General features: G+C 43.6%; 1 protein-coding gene across 9 annotated transcripts in view; it reads right to left on the bottom strand.

Moving 5' to 3' along the window:
• MID1 (midline 1) overlaps positions 1 to 19,512 on the bottom strand; it is a 596,642-nt gene that overhangs the window by 143,167 nt on the left and 433,963 nt on the right. For 8 of the 9 annotated variants that reach the window (XM_077294751.1, XM_077294749.1, XM_077294747.1 and 5 more), the window contains exon 2: positions 12,586 to 13,304. In XM_077294751.1, coding sequence (XP_077150866.1) covers positions 12,586 to 13,248 — 663 coding nt within the window. In that variant the 5' untranslated portion in view covers positions 13,249 to 13,304. Of the gene's footprint in view, positions 1 to 12,585; positions 13,305 to 13,742; positions 14,186 to 19,512 lie in introns of those variants that run through there. The other variant, XM_077294753.1, reaches the window with a different exon arrangement.

Below are 19,512 nucleotides of genomic sequence, written 5' to 3' on the forward strand. Positions count from 1 at the left end.
TTATCGCTACCAGAAATGCTGTTTTAAGGGATAGGGCCTTGATTGAAGCTGATTGTAATGGTTCAAACGGCTCTCTAGTCAATGCTGACAGGACTAGATTAAGATCCCACGGCATAGATCTATCCTTATGTATGGGTCTAGCCCTACTAGAAGCTTTAATGAACCTTGAGATCCAATAATTATTGGCGATGTTACAGGAAAACAAGGCCCCTAGGGCCGAGACTTGTACCTTTAGGGTACTAGTGGATAGATCTAGCTCTAAGCCCCTTTGCAGGAATTCTAAGATCTGTTTTATAGGAATTCCCTCCTCTAAATTAAAGTCAGAAGAGGCTAGGAATTTCCGCCACGTTCTAGCATAGATTGTTGTTGTAATCTGCTTTCTACTTTTCATAAGGGTTTCAATCAAATTTGGGGAGAACCCTTTGTCCCTCAGTAACGCCCTCTCAAACTCCATGCCGTTAAATGGAGATTCTTTACTTGAGGATGGCTGATCGGACCCTGGTGGAGCAAATCTGGGATGTCCGGAAGCACCCAGGGGTCCTCCACTGACATGATCCTGAGCCAGGTGAACCAGGCCCTTCTGGGCCAAAATGGGGCAATCAAAATAACTCTTGCCCGATCCTCTCTTATCTTCCTGATTACCAGAGGTATCAAGGCCAGCGGGGGGAACGCATAAGCCAGCCGAAAGTTCCAACTGATCAGAAAGGCGTCTACCGCTAGAGGATTCTCCCTGGGATTTAGGGAACAGAATTTTACTGTCTTTCGATTGTCCCTGGTGGCAAATAAATCCACCTCTGGATGTCCCCATTTGTGGACAATCTGGTCGAACACAAGACTGTTTAGAGACCACTCCCCTTGTTTCAGGGTGTTGCGGCTTAGAAAGTCCGCTTTTACATTTTCTTTTCCTCTTATGTGCAGTGCGGTTAAAGATAGAAAATGGTCTTCCGCAGTCTGGAATAGACGATCTGTCACCCTCATCAATGATTCGGAATGAGTTCCACCCTGGTGATTTATGTACGCGACCGCCACCTGGTTGTCCGAGAGGATCTTGACGTGGTGACCCTGCAGATATGAGAGTAATTTTTTAACTGACAGTTCAACCGCCATTAATTCTTTTTGGTTGGAGGAGGCTGATGTTAAGGGGTCCCATAGACCCTGAACTATCATGTCGTCCATGTGTGCTCCCCAACCTGAAGGGCTAGCGTCTGTCGTTACAATACGTGTCGCCTGTGTCACCCAGGGAACTCCTGCCGATAAATTGTCAGTGACTAGCCACCATCTAAGAGATGTCAGTGCTTCTGGACCCAAAGTAATCTGACTTTGCAAGGAGCCTTGCAAGATTCTGTCATTAACCAGTACCTCGGATTGTAAGGGTCTGGTGTGAAATTGGGCCCACCGGACAGCAGGAATGCACGAGGTTAGAGATCCTAACAGTGACATAGCCTGTCTAAGTGTCATGGATGGATTATCAGTTGCTCTAGACACCTGTTGTTGGATGTGTAATAACTTGTCGGGCGGAAGACAACACTGTTGGGTCTCTGAATTTAACAACAGTCCTAAGAATCTCTGTATTTTCTGGGGCTGTAATCGGGATTTTTCATAATTCACAATCCACCCCAGATGCTCAAGTTTGGTTGTGGTTGTCTGTAGCTGAGAGAGGCAATGGTCTGCTGAATTCCCAACTATAAGGAAATCATCCAAATAGGGGACAATTAAGATGTCAGACTCTCGTAAGTGCGCCATGACTTCGGCCACTATCTTGGTAAACACCCTAGGAGCCGCTGATAAGCCAAAGGGAAGAGCTCTAAACTGGAAATGACGAATTTGTCCCCCCATTGACACAGCTACCCTCAGGAATCTCTGGAAGTCTTCATGTATTGGGACATGATAGTACGCGTCCTTTAGATCTACAACTACCATGAAGCAGTGTTTAAACAACATTTTTATTGCTGAACCAATTGATTCCATCTTGAACGATTCATTGGTCAGAAAATTATTAAGGCCTTTAAGATTTATGATCGTTCTAAATGATCCGTCTGGCTTCTTGATCAGAAAGAGAGGAGAGTAAAATCCTCTCCCTCTTTCTGATACTGGAATTTCAACCAAAACATTCTTGAAGCATAAGTTTGCGACCTCTGCTTCCAAGGCTGCTTGCTCAAGGGGGGAGGAACGTAAAGGGGTTAAATTAAATTTATCTCGAGGCCAGTGATCAAAGTCAAGTCTTAGACCTTTCGCTATGATGCCTCGGACCCATTTACTGTTTGTAATGTCAAACCAAGCTGATGAGAATGCTGATAGTCTACCCCCCACGGGGACCGCTAGTCATTGGTCCGGTTTTTTCTGTTCTTTCGAGGAACGGCGAAACATATAGCCCGTACCTCTTCCGCGTCTGTCCTCCCATCTAAAACTCTCTCTAGAGGGTGAGGATCCGCGTTTTTTCCCGCGACCAAATCTCCTTTTAATGAAGGGTCTGCGGTAGGATGCTGAAGATGGATTGGGAAATTTCTTCTTATCATCCCCCGCTTTCTCCAGCAACTCATCCAGAGTTGGTCCAAAGAGATATTCTCCTTTACACGGAATGGCGCAGAGTTTAGTTCTGGATTGAATGTCGCCAGACCAGCACTTCAACCATAAAGCTCTACGAGCCGCGTTGGAGAGTCCTGCCGCTCTAGCCGCCATCCTGACTGAGTCCACAGATGCGTCTGACAGAAAGGCCGCAGCATTCTGCATTGTTGGTAAAGCCTTCAGAATGGAATCTCTGGAAGCGCCGTCCTTGAGCTGGGACTCTAACTGATCCAGCCAGACCATTAAAGACCTGGCTGTACAAGTCGCGGCAACTGCTGGTCTTAGAGATCCTGCCGCCGTCTCCCAGGTTCCTTTAAGAAAAGCATCTGCCTTTCTGTCAAGGGGGTCTTTGAGGGTCCCCATATCCTCAAACGGCAATGAGGCCTTCTTCGACGCTTTTGCCACCGCCGCATCCAGCTTAGGGGCTTTATCCCATGTTTCCACAACCGGATCGTCGAAAGGGTACCTGCGTTTCAACGCTGGCGGTAAGGAACCCTTTTTCTCGGGTTTCTTCCATTCTCGGAGAATCAGGTCTTGGATTTTTTCGTTCACCGGGAAAGATCTATGTTTCTTACGATCCAATCCGCTGAACATCATATCCTGCTTTGAGGGCTGCGGTTTGGGCTCTTCTATCCCCATTGTGCCTCTAACAGACTTGACTACTTTGTCAATTCTATCCAGGGGTAGACAGAATCGTCCAGACTCCTCATCTGATGAAGAGGAGGAAGGACTTGAGTGATAGGCACCCTCTTCTCTTTCTTCCTCCGAAGAATTAGAGTCCAGGGGGGTCCTATGTTTGGAACCTCCCGCTTGAGACAGGGACCGTAAGGATTCCCTTACTTCCAAACGGATCATTTCTTTCAGGTTAGCCGCACTCACAGATTCTTCCGCTACCTAGGGGAGGACAATATAGGTGATAACTACTATCTGACCTAATGTCACTTCCACCCAACCACTCCTGTAGACCTCACCGTCTGTTGTATACAGGGGGCACATAATTTTTTGGGGCAAGAATCAGGTAAGGGGACCCCACAGAGGGCACATTCCTTATGCCTTGACTTGTCCGTGCTTTTCTTCCCCTAGAATGATAAAGTATAGGGGGCCTGCGTCACAGAGTGAACTTTCACGTAGATCACTTACCCGTGCGCCAAAGTAAATACCGGAATACGAGGGGGTTGTTTCCTAGCCGAAGCTCTGGATCCTTTTGCGGACGAGCTTCTTCGACTGGACTGGTCGCTTCTGTCTTTGGGCTTCTGACGCACCTCATCCATCTGCTGCTGCTGCTGCTGCTCACCACCACTCTCCATGATGATTTGCGACCAAAAGCAGGGCTCTGTAGTTGTCACCTGCTTAAATCCCCCTTGGATCCGGTCAGCAGATAGGTCAGACGCTGCCCCATTGGCTCAGGATACCGCAGGGAGGCAGAAACCATGTGGGAGAAAACCGGCATCAGGATGCTATGGGCGCCGCCATCTTGGATCGACTGCGCATGCGCAGACACCCGGCGACCCGGAAGCGGCTGCTAACTCCGCACCCTCACGTCACTGCACCCGGAAACGCTCCAGCACACGCTGAGAGCGGTGCAGGACGCCGGGAACGGACCGCAGCGCTCCGGGAGTTCACCCAGGCAGCCCTGACGCCGGCACCCCACATTCACCGCACCGCTGCACCACCAATGGGTATACTTACCGGCGCCGACGCTGATGGAGGCAGGAAATCCTCCGGACTCCGCTCCCTGCTGCGAACGCCACCGCGTGCAGTCCAGCCAGGACCACCGTGGCGTCTCCAGGGTTCTCCGCACCGGCCGAGGTAGGAGACCCCCCCGCTACCAGATTCGGTCCGGCCGGCCTGGGCTCCTTTAGCTAATCTGTAGGCACCCGTCCCTTTAGGAACAGGAAACCAACTGACTCAGGGGAGAGGTGCCGCCCTTTTGTATCTGTAGGTTTCCTGTTCCTAATGGGCGGATCCCCTCTCTCGTCGTGCTGTCATGGGAGTCCGAGTAAATTTACTTTATTTCCCCCGGAAACTTTCCGGGTTCAGTCAAGTGGGTGGCACCGGCGCGGGAACAGTCACAGCTCTGAATATACAGAACGGCAACTGTACAGCACCCGCGGTCCTGACTGATAGCCGGCCCCAAAGCAGAGCAAGCAACATTCATTCTGTAGGTTACAAAGTCTATTCAGATTTAAAAAGTGAGATTGTTGAGGGTGAGACTACTGCACCCAGTCTGATCAGCCGGATCTAGAGGCTGCAGGGCTCATGGTTGCACCCTCCCACATCATATTTTGCACAGCGGCTGATCAAGAAATTGCTGGTTTGTTCTAATTAAGCGAACAGAACAACCCTACAAGACCTTGAATGGGAAATGTACTATTGATGGCGAATGTTAATGCAGTACACAACCTCTGTAACATGCTATTCAAATGCTGATATATTGTGCGGATAGACGTTGTCCATGTGATCTCTATGGGCTAGCATTACAACGGGCAGGTGTTGGCAGCTTTGCTTGCTAGTAGTCACTGTTTGCTGGGGAGGCAGGGATTGAGAAGTTGAGGCATTGTCATCCTTGCTGTACAAACCACTTTACATAAAAAAAAAAAAAAAAATCACGAGAGTTTCATTAGGCTGAATATTAGTGATGAGCGTGCTTATCATTGCTCGGGCACGCTGCCTCCCAGCCCTCCTGTTGGGGTCTCCCAGAAAAATGCTTGAGTTTCCCATTGACTTCCACTATACTCGTTACTCGTGCAGAACCCATCCAAGCTCCTCAACTGGTGTACCGAGCACTTGAGCATTTTACTTCTCGGTTATAACTACTGAATGTGTGGCCCTCACATGTTTTCTTTCATCTGTGTGTATAAATTATGGGATATGCCATGTGTAATTCTACATTCACACCAGAACAAGAGTAAAAGCTGGGAGGTTTTCTAAACTGCTTGTATTGTGAAGTCATGTAATGGCAAAATTAAATACTCATGTACTTATTGTTAAACCAGTTTAAAGGGAATAAGTCATAAGATTTTTACATCCTAATCTCAGAGCATCATAATGTAGAGACAGAGACCCTGATTCCAGTAATGTGTCACTTACAGGGCTGCTTGCTTTAGTATTGATAAAATCACTGTCTTATGAGCAGGAGTTTACACTAGAGGAATAGTAAAACCTTCTGTCATGTAGTGTTCCTCAAACCCCGCCCCCACCGCTGATTGGCAGCTGACTATGCACAGTGTACACAGAAAGCTGCCAATCAGTGGTGTGGGCGGGGTTATACAGAGCTCAACATTCAGAGAACTGATAGATCTGCAGCAGATAAACAGTGATTGCATCAAAACTACAGCAAGCTACCTAGTCTGTGATACATTGCTGGAATCAGGGTCTCTGCCCCCACATCATGCTGCTCTCAGATGGGGTAGGGAAAAACTGGTGACAGATCCCTTTTAGCAATACACTATATTTGCGACAAAAAACAAGTATATGGAGAACATTAATGAAAAAGTGGTAAAAGTAATGCAAACTAAAACTCTCAAACAAGACTGATACAAGTGTCGAGTTCTACTCCTAGCTTTAATTACTTCTGCTGGGTAAAATGGTTAGTTATGTAAGTGCACCATAGCCAGACTTTACTTTTAGAATCTTGGCCTCATAATCCTATGGAGACATGCACACATTTAGCAGGATGTGTAAAATATTTAGCTGTCAGATGTAGCGGTGTTCTGCCATGGCTTTCTACGTCCCTGTGTCTAAGTGGCATGGGAACAAGTTCATCCCGCAGCCTCCGGTTAGCAGAGTGATCTTGGAACATCAATTATGTGCTTTGTGCCCCGACTGTGCGTCCTCCACCTCTCTAGGCATCCGTGCCGTCCATCTGACAGATGCCCAGTGAGAGGTTACATAAATGTCCACTCGAAAAGCTTGGCAGAACATGGAGGTAGCGCGTGCGGAAGCCACACACGTCAGTCCTGTTACTCACAAGTGCCCTTTCACCCTGGGCCAGGAGGCACCCAGCTGTCCGTGAAAGCGAAACGTGGGATTTAGGCAAACCGGAAAATCATGATTTCGGGTAGGAGTAACAGCTTAGCTGTTCAGACAGCCTAGGACGACTCATTTCCCGACGCCATGTAATGTCTATAGATAAAGCTTCTTTATTGAAGATTATTTCTAACGCAGCGCATTGTGCGTGTTTTACATTCGCGTTGTCATCGTGGTAGTACGATACTTTTTTTTTTTTTTTACTGAAATTGGTAATGAGGCTACTGATTACTCAGAAAATAGAGCAGCCGCTCCCATGAAAGCAGCCCTGTTGAATAATGCAGGAGGCCAGCCTGCTTTACAGTAAAGGAGAATTTGTATGTCTGGTATTTAAAGGGGTTGTCACATAAAGACAACCTCTATCCAAATGACAATTTGCCCTATCTACAGTGGAGAGTTAGGGTAGGTGCACAGGGTCAGTAATCAGCAGTGCTTTGGATGCAGCACACGTCCGTCCATTGAACGCAGGTGATTCCTCAGGTGTTCATTGAACCGCGCGGATTCACCACGTCCAATACATTGTATGGGTGAGATTTATCTTGTGTGAAGACTCGCGGCTACATAAATTGACATGTTGCAGTCTGGAAAGACGCGCCGAATGTCTGTCTCAGCACACATAGTGGGCATGGGATTTCTTGAAATCCCTTCCACTATGCTGTAATATTTGTACGCAGCGTCAAACCCGCAGCATTTACTGACCGTGGGAATGTCAGCCCCCCCCCCGTACATGAAATAGGATAAAGGGGGGGTCTCATGGCTATACGGGCCGTTAAGTTGTACTTTTCTAGTTTAATCAAATGGGCTGTTTTATTCCTTCAAAGATGGGGAAACAAAGGGTTAATACTTATAGCCTTTGTTTGTGTTAGTTTCAGCTTTTTTTATGCTAATTTTCAGCTGCTTTTTCCATTGCCAGCAAAGCCTATGAGATTTCAGAAATCTCATGCACACACATTGGTTTTTTGTGTGATCGGTATTTTGTGCTTTGCAGCGTTTTTTTTACATAGGTCATGTCACTTCTTTCAACGTTTTTGCTACATTTTTGCAGCGTTTTTCATCCATTACTTGTTGCTTTTTTTTGTGCAGAAAAGTCATGGCCAGCAGGAAGTGACCTCACAGCCAAGAGCTTTGGGGTGTGGTTAGTGAGGTGCCCATAGTGACAGTGAGCTATTGTGAGGTAGTGTCAGGTAGTGAGGTGTCCGGATAGTGATCTATTGTGAGGTAGTGTCAGGTAGTGAGGTGTCCCTCCCGATAGTGATCTATTGTGAGGGAGTGTCAGGTAGTGAGGTGTCCCGATAGTGATCTATTGTGAGGGAGTGTCAGGTAGTGAGATGTCCCGATAGTGATCTATTGTGAGGGAGTGTCAGGTAGTGAGGTGTCCCGATAGTGATCTATTGTGAGGGAGTGTCAGGTAGTGAGGTGTCCGGATAGTGATCTATTGTGAGGTAGTGTCAGGTAGTGAGGTGTCCCTCCCGATAGTGATCTATTGTGAGGGAGTGTCAGGTAGTGAGGTGTCCCGATAGTGATCTATTGTGAGGGAGTGTCAGGTAGTGAGGTGTCCCGATAGTGATCTATTGTGAGGGAGTGTCAGGTAGTGAGGTGTCCTGATAGTGATCTATTGTGAGGTAGTGTCAGGTAGTGAGGTGTCCTGATAGTGATCTATTGTGAGGGAGTGTCTGGTAGTAGTGAGGTGTTAGCCATGTCTTGGTATGGGAGGATGAGCATCAATGTTTCCCAACTAATCATATGGGTGGTTCTACAGGAAGCAGTTTTTTTTCCCCTCTGGGGGCACTCAACTTTAGTAGCATGCACAAAAGCAAAAAAAGCATGAAAAAAACACACCGAAACCTGCGTTTTTGATGCAGCTTCTTTACTGGCAAGAAATCAGGTTTTGCTGTGAAAAAACAAAACAAAAAAGCCCTGTGTGAACTTACCTTTAAAGTAATGAGCGGAAAATTATTTTACAATACTTTCCTCTTATAAGATGGTAAAAGTGGGTAAGCTTTATACCTTGTATTTGTTAAAATTAGATAAAATTAATTTTCCCAGTTGAAGGAATTCTAAAAAGTTGCCCAAGCCTTTTGATGTATCAGGTAGCTTTCAGGGAACGTAATCTAGCACACCATCTTAGGCCAGTCTCACATGTCCAGATATTTCCAGTACTGGAAGAAATGGTCCTATCCGTGTGTCCGTGTGCGCACGTAGGCCATCCGTGTGCTATCCGTGTGCACGTAGGCTATCCGTGTGTCCGTGTTTATCGTCTGTGTGCTGTCCGTGTCTTGAAACAATTTGTTTCAATTTTAACCCTATGGCTTTAAAAAAAAAAAAAGCACACGGACAGCATACGGACGGCATCCGTGTGCGGTACGTGTTTTCACACACCCATTGACTTTAATGGGTCCGTGTGATCCGTGTGCTCCCACAAACAGTGACATGTCTCCGTGTTTTGCACACGGACACGGTCCGTGAAAACACGCTGACATCTGCAGAGACACATTTATTTTAATGTGTCTACGTGTGTGTCAATGTCTCTGGTACGTGAGGAAACTGTCACCACACGTACCGGAGCCACTGACGTGTGAAACCGGCACTTAGAAAGTCCGATGCAGGTAGTGCCAACATTTAAGAGACCTGAACCTCGGAAAGAACAATTAGTCAGCTGGAGTAATTAATTCAAAGTGGGCTTATGTAGATGTGACAACTGGTCATCATTTTCAAAAGTGGCCAGCATATAAGTTTGCAAACTCAGTCTAACTCCACAAACCTCAGCTTGTGGCTAATGAATACTATTAGCCGATATCTAATGTCTCACCAAAGTCATCTGCACCCAACACCTTGTCATTTTCAGACATACAGCGATGGCACAGTCATGTAACCACAAGCCTACAAAATACAGCTGGGTTCTACCTGTATGGATGGTTTTCTCTGAAAATTGATAATTTTGGCTTCTGGAGTAAAACAATCATCTTCTCGAATGTATAAAAATTCTATAATTTACACCCATTTAGAAAACAATGACAATAATTGGAAATCGGTCACAGAAAAGATATTATTTTTAAATATAGAGTTAATGAGGAACATTGAATTAAACATATTAGAGTTAGATCGATCTTGGGACATCAAAAATTTCAATGGAACCTAAAATCTCCTGGCTTGTATGAATTTCTATACTTATTAATTGGCCACTATTTAGCCCCTGAAATGGACAGAGTCCAGAGTAGATGGATTCTTGAATTATATAAACCCTCACCAGCCATACATTATTCTCATAGCAATGCTGAGTGTTGCAGCTTCCAAGAAAAGTAAAAAACATTCTGTAGAATACATACCTGGCAAAACATTCTTCAATTTTCAGTTATGAGTTGGTAAGTGCCATATTTTTGGAAATACCGTATATACTCGAGTATAAGCCGAGATTTTCAGCCCAAATTTTTGGGCTGAAAGTGCCCCTCTCGGCTTATACTCGAGTCACGGTCGGCGGCAGGGTCGGCGGGTGAGGGGGAGAGGGCGCTGAGGCATACTTACCTAGTCCCGGCGATCCTGACGCTCCCCCTGCCCGTCACACTGTCTTCGGGTGCCGCAGCTCTTCCCCTGTACAGCGGTCACGTAGGACCGCTCATTAAACTTATGAATATGGACTCCACTCTCATAGGGGTGGAGCCGCATATTAATTTCTCTAATCAGTGGTGCCAGTGACCGCTGATAGAGGAAGAGGCTGCGGCACCCGGAGACCAGCTGTCCGGGGGAAGGAGCGGGACGCCGGGAGCAGGTAAGTATCGCATATTTACCTGTCCACGTTCCACACGCCGGGCGCCGCTCCATCTTCCCGGCGTCTCTCCGCTCTCACTGTGCAGGTCAGAGGGCGCGATGACGCATATAGTGTGCGCGGCGCCCTCTGCCTGATCAGTCAGTATGGAGACGCCGGGACGGGACGCTGAGGAGCTGCAAGCAAGAAAGGTGAGTATGTGTTTTGTTTTTTTTATTATAGCAGCAGCAGCGTTATATATGGCACAGATTTATGTGGAGCATCTATGGGGCCAAACTGAACGCTGCAGAGCATTCCATATGGGGCAGCTTTATAATGAGCATCTATGGGGCCAAACTGAACGGTGCAGAGCATATATGGCACAGCTTTATATGGAGCATCTATGGGGCAATAATGAATGGTATGGAGCATCTATTTTTATTTTTGAAATTCACCGGTAGCTGCTGCATTTTCCACTCTAGGCTTATACTCGAGTCAATACGTTTTCCCAGTTTTTGGTGGCAAAATTAGGGGGGTCGGCTTATACTCGGGTCGGCTTATACTCGAGTATATACGGTAGTTCACTAGAGCTTTGAACCATCATATAACTGGAGTTTAGGAAGTTCACCTTACAGGCGCAGTCAGAACGACGACGGTCACACAGCAGTGCTTGGACTGACCGTCGGCTCTCCTGACCCGAGCATGGCAGTTGCATAGAAACACAAGCTGTCATGTTTGGGTCAGGAGAGCCGACGGTCATTCCGAGCACTGTGATGTGATTGTCTGCACCCTTAGAACCAAGTCAATTATGTAAATTAAGTCTGACTTTTTTCTTTATACGTAGCATAATGCTATTTCAGCCAAAGGATTTCTACATCCAACATCTGAAAAGTAAAATGGTCTGTGCACCTGTTGCATATAAATGAACAACCCCTGAGTCCATCAAGAGATTTTACCAAATCCAATAGTATACAAAATCTATTGATCTAAGATCAAGTGTCATAGGCGTCTAAACTTGTCAGGTTATTAAAAGTTCCATCCACATGAGGAACTGGCAAGTCATCACTAACCTGACATATTTTACTCCCCTCCAGCCCTGGGGGCTTTTGCATCCACCTCAGCAGAACAGTCTAATTCTATCTATGAAATTACCAGGTTTATTTATTCATAGAGCTTGAGAAGACATTCAGGTCCTCGAAATGAGCAACATATGTTCCACCAGCCCTCACGAAACGGCACGACCATCTACATTTAAGCCACCTGTGAGCTCTAATTGATAGCTCTAAATGTAGAACGCATGGAAGAAATCGCTTCTATATACAGAGCAAAGTCAAACTTGTCAGAAATAGAAAAAGTGGCATTTTACTTAAACTCGATTACGTTTTTTGTACAATGACTTGATATTTTGGGTAAAAAAAAAAACATGTACTTTTTGCATCAATGTGGGGAAAAAAAAAAAAAAAAGATTGCACAGAGCCCCTTTGTTCCCTGCCTAATGAAGGATGATCTGCTATTAAAATAATTAGCAATGGTACTTTGATAGAGTGTACGGAATTAATGGAGCCCAATGCCCAGGAACAGAAAAGAAAAAGATTCCAGACAGTTATTTATGACACAAAAATGCGTTACTGTAATTTCACATCATAATTACAGCTCGGAAAATCTGACGTTAATTTAACAATCACAAAGAGCCTTGCACGCCACGCTTTCTAATGTCGTGATTAGGAGGTTCCACCTGTTTGTATAGGAATGAATGAGGCGCTCATCCTGCTAATGCCCCATGGCAAGCTTCAAAATGAAAAATTATTAGTAATTCATGTCCGTGACAATGACGGTGAAATATAAGTGACACTACAGGATCTTAACAATTTCGCTCTTATTCTGTTAAAGGCACAAACCAGATGCTAAGTCTTTAAAATGACCTTACCGATCATGAAAATGTCATGTAGGTGAATAGAATCTCGAATGTTTGGTTACTAAAGCTATAATTAAAGTTGTTCCTCTCCATCAAATCAGCCTTATCACCTTATCAGGTTAATTCTCCTTTATATAATACATCTACGAAGTATTTAACCTTATCAAATAAAACAAGCATCTATGAGTTAATAGATTTTAATGGTGCATCAATTAATATTGCCAAAAGTAGCATCTGTATCCACACTTGTGCATCCTAAACCCATATTGGAATAATGAGTAATTAAATAAGTGTTTAGAGGTAGTCCATGCAACCCCACTGATGGAGCTCCTACCTTCAACTTGTCGTATCGATCAGCTAGAGCAGCAACCTGATGATCCCGATGCCGCCCAACCAATTTACACAAGGCACATATTAGTTGGTCATCCGTCACGCAATACATATTAACTTTCTCATCCTCATGTTCCAGGCACATTAACCCTCTGATGTGTGAGTCGGGGATAGGTTCAATCAAACGATGGCCAGTAAATGGCTTCTTGTTTGGGTGAGTTGCCTTTAGGCAGTCATCACAATAAGACACTTCGCAAGTCACGCATGTTTTTATGGCCTCTCGTGCCTGGTCCTGGTCACAGAACTGGCAAAGTACTTTCTCGCTGGAAGTCATGCTGTTGTTGGTATCGTATGTCCGCTCTCGACGTGTCTCACTAGGGGAATTAGGGCCACTCACAGATGCCTTCTGAAACCGGTCGATGATATTCTGCAAAGTCACGTTCCTCTTGAGTCCGTCTAAACCACGCTTACTGAGGGTGATGACATAACGGCAGGTGGGGCACTGGAAAGCGTTAATAGATTCTACGGATTCGTTGTTGGCACAGTGGGAGACCAGGATGCGATGCGCGCAGTTGAAACAGAGGCTGTGAGCGCAAGGCAGCAGCAGTGGGTCTTCAAACAGCTCCAGACAGATAGGGCAGGTCAGTTCAGACTCCAGTGTTTCCATCTTCAAGCAAAGCTTTCCTGTGTCGTCAGCGAAATCCAGGAAAGCTGATCAGCTATCTGAAAGCACATTATAAAATTTGATTAGGCGAGAGGGGTCAACCATGGGGGGTTGTCAATTTTAATTTTAGCATTACAATCCAAAATCTCCATAGTAGACACTATCAGCAATTTGCTTCTGTTTTGTTTATAGACTTGCGTTTTATCCTGGCTAATTGGGAGAAGTAGAATGGCTTAAGTAGCTACACATACGCTATTGTTAAAATACAATTTCGTGGCACTACATTTCTGAAAATCATAATCAGCAAATTAAAAACATAAAGCTCTTGTTTTTTCAAACTAATTTTCTTGAAACTAAGCCAACTAATTGAGATCTTTCTTTTCTCATAAAAGACACATAAGAGGTTAAACCAGTTGACCGCAAAGCCTCTACCGTAAAAATCACCATATTTAAAATGGGGGAAAAAAAAATCATGTAAATTAGTAACTGGTTCATACCTGGACCATCGTTCGTGAAAGAGAAACACTTAAATCTGCTTTGCTGTGAAAACCTGTCTCACACTTGTGATATGAAAGAACTGGAACCATATTTTCTGCTATGCTTTCCAGTTGGAGAGAGAGGAATGGCTTTGTCGGGTCGCCCTCCGCAGCTCTCCCTGCCTCTGCTCTCGTCATGGGCTCATTGCTGCTTTGGGTTGACAAGTCGGTGAAGCAGAAGCAAAAACGATGCTTCACACTCAGCGAGATGTACCTTCTCTCAGAACCACATACATTGGCTTTGTTGTTCCTGTCCTTGGACAAATTCAGACGGCACAGCTGCGGCACTGTACACTGGGAAGTTTAGTAACTATGTTTCTGTGTTCAATGAATCGCTGAGTGCACGAAGCCAAAACATAAAAATACAAAACGATGGGTCATTAAAGTTTACGCTCATTAGCGGCAGCTTGGGAAACAAACCATTGCTCAATGACTTCCCAGCAATTCACCCAAAGCAGATAATTTATTAATAGCATTTTTTTTTTTTCATCCACTGCTCTTGAGAACCTTCAGGGAATAAAAGAAACAATAAACCAAGCACAGACTTGAATATTATAATACTTCTCAAAATATACATATACAAAAAAAATTCCTTTGGGATTAATTTAACTTCTCACTGTAAAACAAAACAAAATCTACATAGAAATCTTATTTTACACTAATTGTACTAACAGTATTTTTTTAATGGTATTTTTGTTAAGGAATTGTCAATGCCTAATCAAATCTGCACTGAAATAGACTCCAGCAAATACTCACTATAGGACTTTTGAGAATAAAAAAAAAAAACTTGTGTGATATTCCAGTCGCTGTCAGTGGATGAACGATGTTCAGAGTCATAGAGATGAAAAGGTGTTTTTTTTTTTGTTTTTTTTTTAATTTAAAAAAAGTTGATCCAACTCTTTCACCAGATACATCAACTCCGAAATACATAGTACAACAAAAATAAATAAATAAATAAATCTCTTCATCTACATGACTTTCTGCATCCTTCATCCTCTGGCAGAGCCCAGAACATCCCACAAGTTTTTCTAATTTTCAAACATTCATTCCAGCTCCAGCAGCATACACCAAGGAACCAGCGGTGGTAGCTTCAGCCATCTCTAGTGGACTCACCCCAGGTGAGAAATGCAGGATCTGGTATTGCAACTAGATCCACAAATTACACAAGGAGCGTTTTCCCTATTTTTCTATTACATTGTAAATGTATGTGTTTCCACGTTTACATTGAAGAGAGATAGCTTTGTAGGCAAATCAATTAAAACCTTAGTGGAAAAACAAGGGACCTTTAAGTCAATGGGGTCTTCTGGACACCATTGGTGGCAGCTGTGATACTTATTTATCATAGTTTTTTTTCCTGATCCTACGAGGGAACGGAAAAACAGAATTCACAATATTGATGTAAAATCAGCATAGTACAAGCTGCCATAAATATTCGCCTGCATTTTGCTGAAGAACCTCTCAAGGGCAATGGTGCAGGATTTGGAGGCTTCCACTTCTCTGAGGTTTTCATGTTCAACATTTTGTTTGCATGATGTAGGAGGTTGTCTCATGCCAAGGCAGAACAAATCCCAGAAGAAGGTTACTAGAGTATCCACGTCTAACTTCTTTGGTAGTTTATATTACTTAGAGCACCATGAACTATTTTTGATATCTAAATGGCTTTCGAAGTCTATAGTTCATCTCTATTGCAGACACTTATGGTGAAGGACTAGTGTAAAATGTATTCATCAAAACAATCAAATTTATATAGTGGTACAAAAGAAAAAAAATCACTCTGCTGAAGACTATAAATCCCACTGAAATGAATATAGGAACCAGGACAAGGTATTGTACAGTACGTGATGCAACAGTTTCCGGTCATATACCATCTCACTTATCCTCACTGCATTATAAACAGAGTTGACTTTAATTCACAGGTGGAAGTAATATATACACACACACGGCACATCTGCTCATCAGAGGAAAGCATCTTTAAAGAAATATGGGACATTCCTTTCTATATTATGCATTCCTTAATAGCATGCATCTTTCAACAAGGGAGGAGAAGAATTGCCAAAATCAACAACTGGAAGAGAGTTTCGAGAAATGTAGATCTTAACACTTTAATATCTATCCCAAAACCGAGGAACCTTCTTACTATTTAGTGTGCGCCAAGTCTACAGAGCATAGCAGTTGGTTTGCCAAGTAGCTGGTATTGGCCCAGTAGTTGGTCCGCCAAGGAACAACTTTCAAGTTAAATTGGTAGTCTAGAAGACAAGTCATCACTTATCTACAGGAAAAATGAAAATGTATAGATAGCTGGGGGTCTGACCACTGGGACTTGCACCAATCGATAAGATATCACCTGACCTGTGGATAACTGATAACTTATTTTCAATGGAGAACCCATTTAACCTTGGCCTGTATCCGTTTTTTAGTAATTCAAAAGATTCCCATAAACTTTAGCTGAACAATAGCTACCAGCCAAACGATCAGCCGTACTGTCTCGCCTGACTCTCCCATACACAGTAGATTGGGTTATTTTAAGAAAAAGTTGCTGTCAGACTTCTCTGGTGGCATCTTATCTCAAGGAGAACAAAACATTTGGCAGTCCAAAATCGGATAACCTCTTTACCCCTGACAACCCATAGGCGAGCCACGTCCAAAGAGAGCAATATTGTCAAAAACAGAAGAGTTTGAAAGTGCTTTCATAGTTTGGTTCATTTATCCTTCAAGTTCTTCTATGCAAATGACAGACAACTTTTTAATAAATTATCACAATCCGAAAGCTTAGCACTAGCTTGTAATAACCAGAACCCAGAATAAATATTAAGATTGGGGTATTTTTTTCTCCCTCTTGCTGTCCCTGGCAATCTTTGTTCTGGACATGGTCCCACATTTCAATAATAGTATCAGCCAAAAGCACAATTTGACATCGTCCTTTGAAATATCATTAATGGACATCTTTAGGTTCTGCGATTCAATATTCCATAGTCTCACAGACGAATAGTTGGAGTAGTGGGTAATCTTTATAGGAATGGCTGAAATGCCAAGAATACATCAAAATGACCAAGAAAGTTCTTTCTAATCTTTACAGGCTCAGAGTTTAGTATTCCAAATAATTGTTGGCACTTTATAGAACATTATTGTCTACAGTATTGGGGTCCCTTACCTTCTAATAAGGTAGTGCTTAAGATTACGTTTTCCTCTAAAAGCTCGAAATCTTGGCTGCAATAGGCATGGTGCAAATATTTTATGATGTGATTCCCACCTGAATAATTGTTATGAAGACACAATCATATGCACTTTAAGGCTACGTGCCCACGATCCGGCAGTAGCAGCACTTTGGACGCAGAGTATGCTCGCTGCGTCCAAAATGCTGACTTCTACTGAACCCAAGTTAATCTGCATGTGTCCACTGATCCATGCGAATATACCACATCGAATATATTATATTCGTGTACTTTCTGTGGCAGAGACTAGCACTTCTGCAACAGAAATTGACATGCTGCGCTCCTGAAAGACACGCTTCATGTCAGTGTTCGTGGGTGATCCGCAGATGACTATGCACACATCGTGGACATGGGATTTCTAGAAATCCAATCCACTGTGCTTTAACAGCTGGCCGCTGTGGGTATGATGCTGCAGCGTCAAACCCGCAGCAATTCCTGATCATGGGTACATGCCCTTACCGATATTGGCCTTTTAAGTTGTTCAAACTGGTCAAACATGCTGAGTGACTCCGGCTGAACAATCTTTTTAAAAACATTCCGGGAAAGTTTCATACATTTTAAGATTAAAGGGGTATTCCCATCTTCGAGATCCTATCCCAATATGTAGTAGGTGTAATAATAATAATAATAGTAATAATAATATTAGCAAATACCTCCAATTAGAACTGTAGTATAGCTTTTCTGATTCACTGTGTCGCTAACCCCATTAGCAGGACCTGAGGTATCCATAGTTATAACCACTCATATAGTCACAGTTAATTAGTTAGTTATCAGTGGTCGTAACCATGGATACCCAAGGTCCTGCAAAGCATGCACATGAGGAAAGAGACATAACGAATCACACAAACTATACTACATTTCTAATTGGAATTATTTGCTAATATTATTACACCTACTAAATATTGGGAGAGGATCTTGGAGACAGGACTACCCCTTTAAGTCCATTGAGTACAACCTATAGCCTAACATGTTGATCCAAAAGAAGGCAAAAACCTTTGGTACAGAAACTAATGGCTTCATATTAGGGGGGAAAAACTCCTTCCTGACGCCAAATTCAGAAAATCAGACTATTTCCCTGAATCAATGTCCCATCACAGAGTCTAGTCCCCATAACCTGTAATATTAGGTTTACCAATATAGGCATCCAGTCCCTTCTGGAAATTTAGCACTGACTCAACCATTACAACATCACGTGGCAGAGACGTCCATAGTCTCACTGCTCTTACAGTAAAGAATCTGCGTATGTTCTTTCACGGAAAATTGTTTGAGAACTAGTCACTGTAAGGTGGAAATATAAAACAAACTTCTTTCAGAAAGTTTATACGTTGGAAAAAGTGGATGTGGTTGTTAAACTTCACCCCACAAATAATTGTTTGGGTGGAAATCGCCAAACCACGGCTATCTCAGAGAATTATTGACCCCATACAAATTTTGTCGAGACTGGCCGACCATCTACTTTACATAGGGGTCTCCTGACTGTTCCCCGACAGACGATGTTGACAGAAGAATCGGGTAGGTGGAGTTTCAATGCCTGTTGCTTTTGTTTTCAGGGGAGATAAGACCCCTCTGTCAGCAGCTTTCTCCTCTCTCCCTAAAGAAAACACATGAGCAGTCAGACAATCTGAGCGCTCCCGTGTACGGGGAACTTTCTGCCGACCCCTTGTATGAAAGGCTTTATGTCAATTCTCATCTTGAAACAAGAACAATTTAGGACAATGTTGTATCGGCATGAGAAGCAAACTCTGAAGAACACATCCTTTCCCCTTATGGAAAACAGGTGCAGTACTTTGCAGCAAAATCAATACCTTTAGTCATAATTGAAAAAAAAAAAACATATTCCTTTTGTCAAATACTACATTTTGTATAAAGATCAGAAACCATTCAGAGTAACAAGCATGCAATAATAAAGGACAGAAAAAACCTCCTTCCCATCACTGTAGCTTAGATCTTATCGTGGTTCTTATTTTAGATCAGCCCCATTATGATAATACAGGGGTATTCACTAGGAAAACAAAAGACAAAGATCTCACGAGTACAGCTCTAAAAATAGATGTATTCATCACCAAAATCCCTGACTGCCATTACGACACTCAGAAGGAAGAATGAGGGGAATGTGAATGCAGAAGAATACATTTATGCTTCGACAAAGGAGAATAAAGTAACTGCATCACTTGTTTCCCTTTTCTATTATATTCTAGCAGTGGCATCAGTGGCTTTACAGCTGTGGTAGGGCTATCATCATATCTTCATGTTAGGAGTCTAAGGGTGAGTATCCGGTAAGCTGTCACTTATTGGTGGTAGACGGCAGGATGCAATGCACGCTGAGTGATCTATCAGATCCTTAATAGATCACTCAGTGGACGTAGGATACCATAGTCCTCAGCAGCTTGAGTTTAAAAGGACAATGCCCTACCAAGAACGATGATCTTTTATGCTGCCCAAAAGCTCAGATCACCAGATGAACAAGCGCTTTGCCTGTCCATATATACACAGAAAGATAATTGCGACACGAGCGTTAT

Source organism: Ranitomeya variabilis, chromosome 3 (genome assembly GCF_051348905.1).
Source record: "Ranitomeya variabilis isolate aRanVar5 chromosome 3, aRanVar5.hap1, whole genome shotgun sequence".
Taxonomy (NCBI): domain Eukaryota; kingdom Metazoa; phylum Chordata; class Amphibia; order Anura; family Dendrobatidae; genus Ranitomeya; species Ranitomeya variabilis.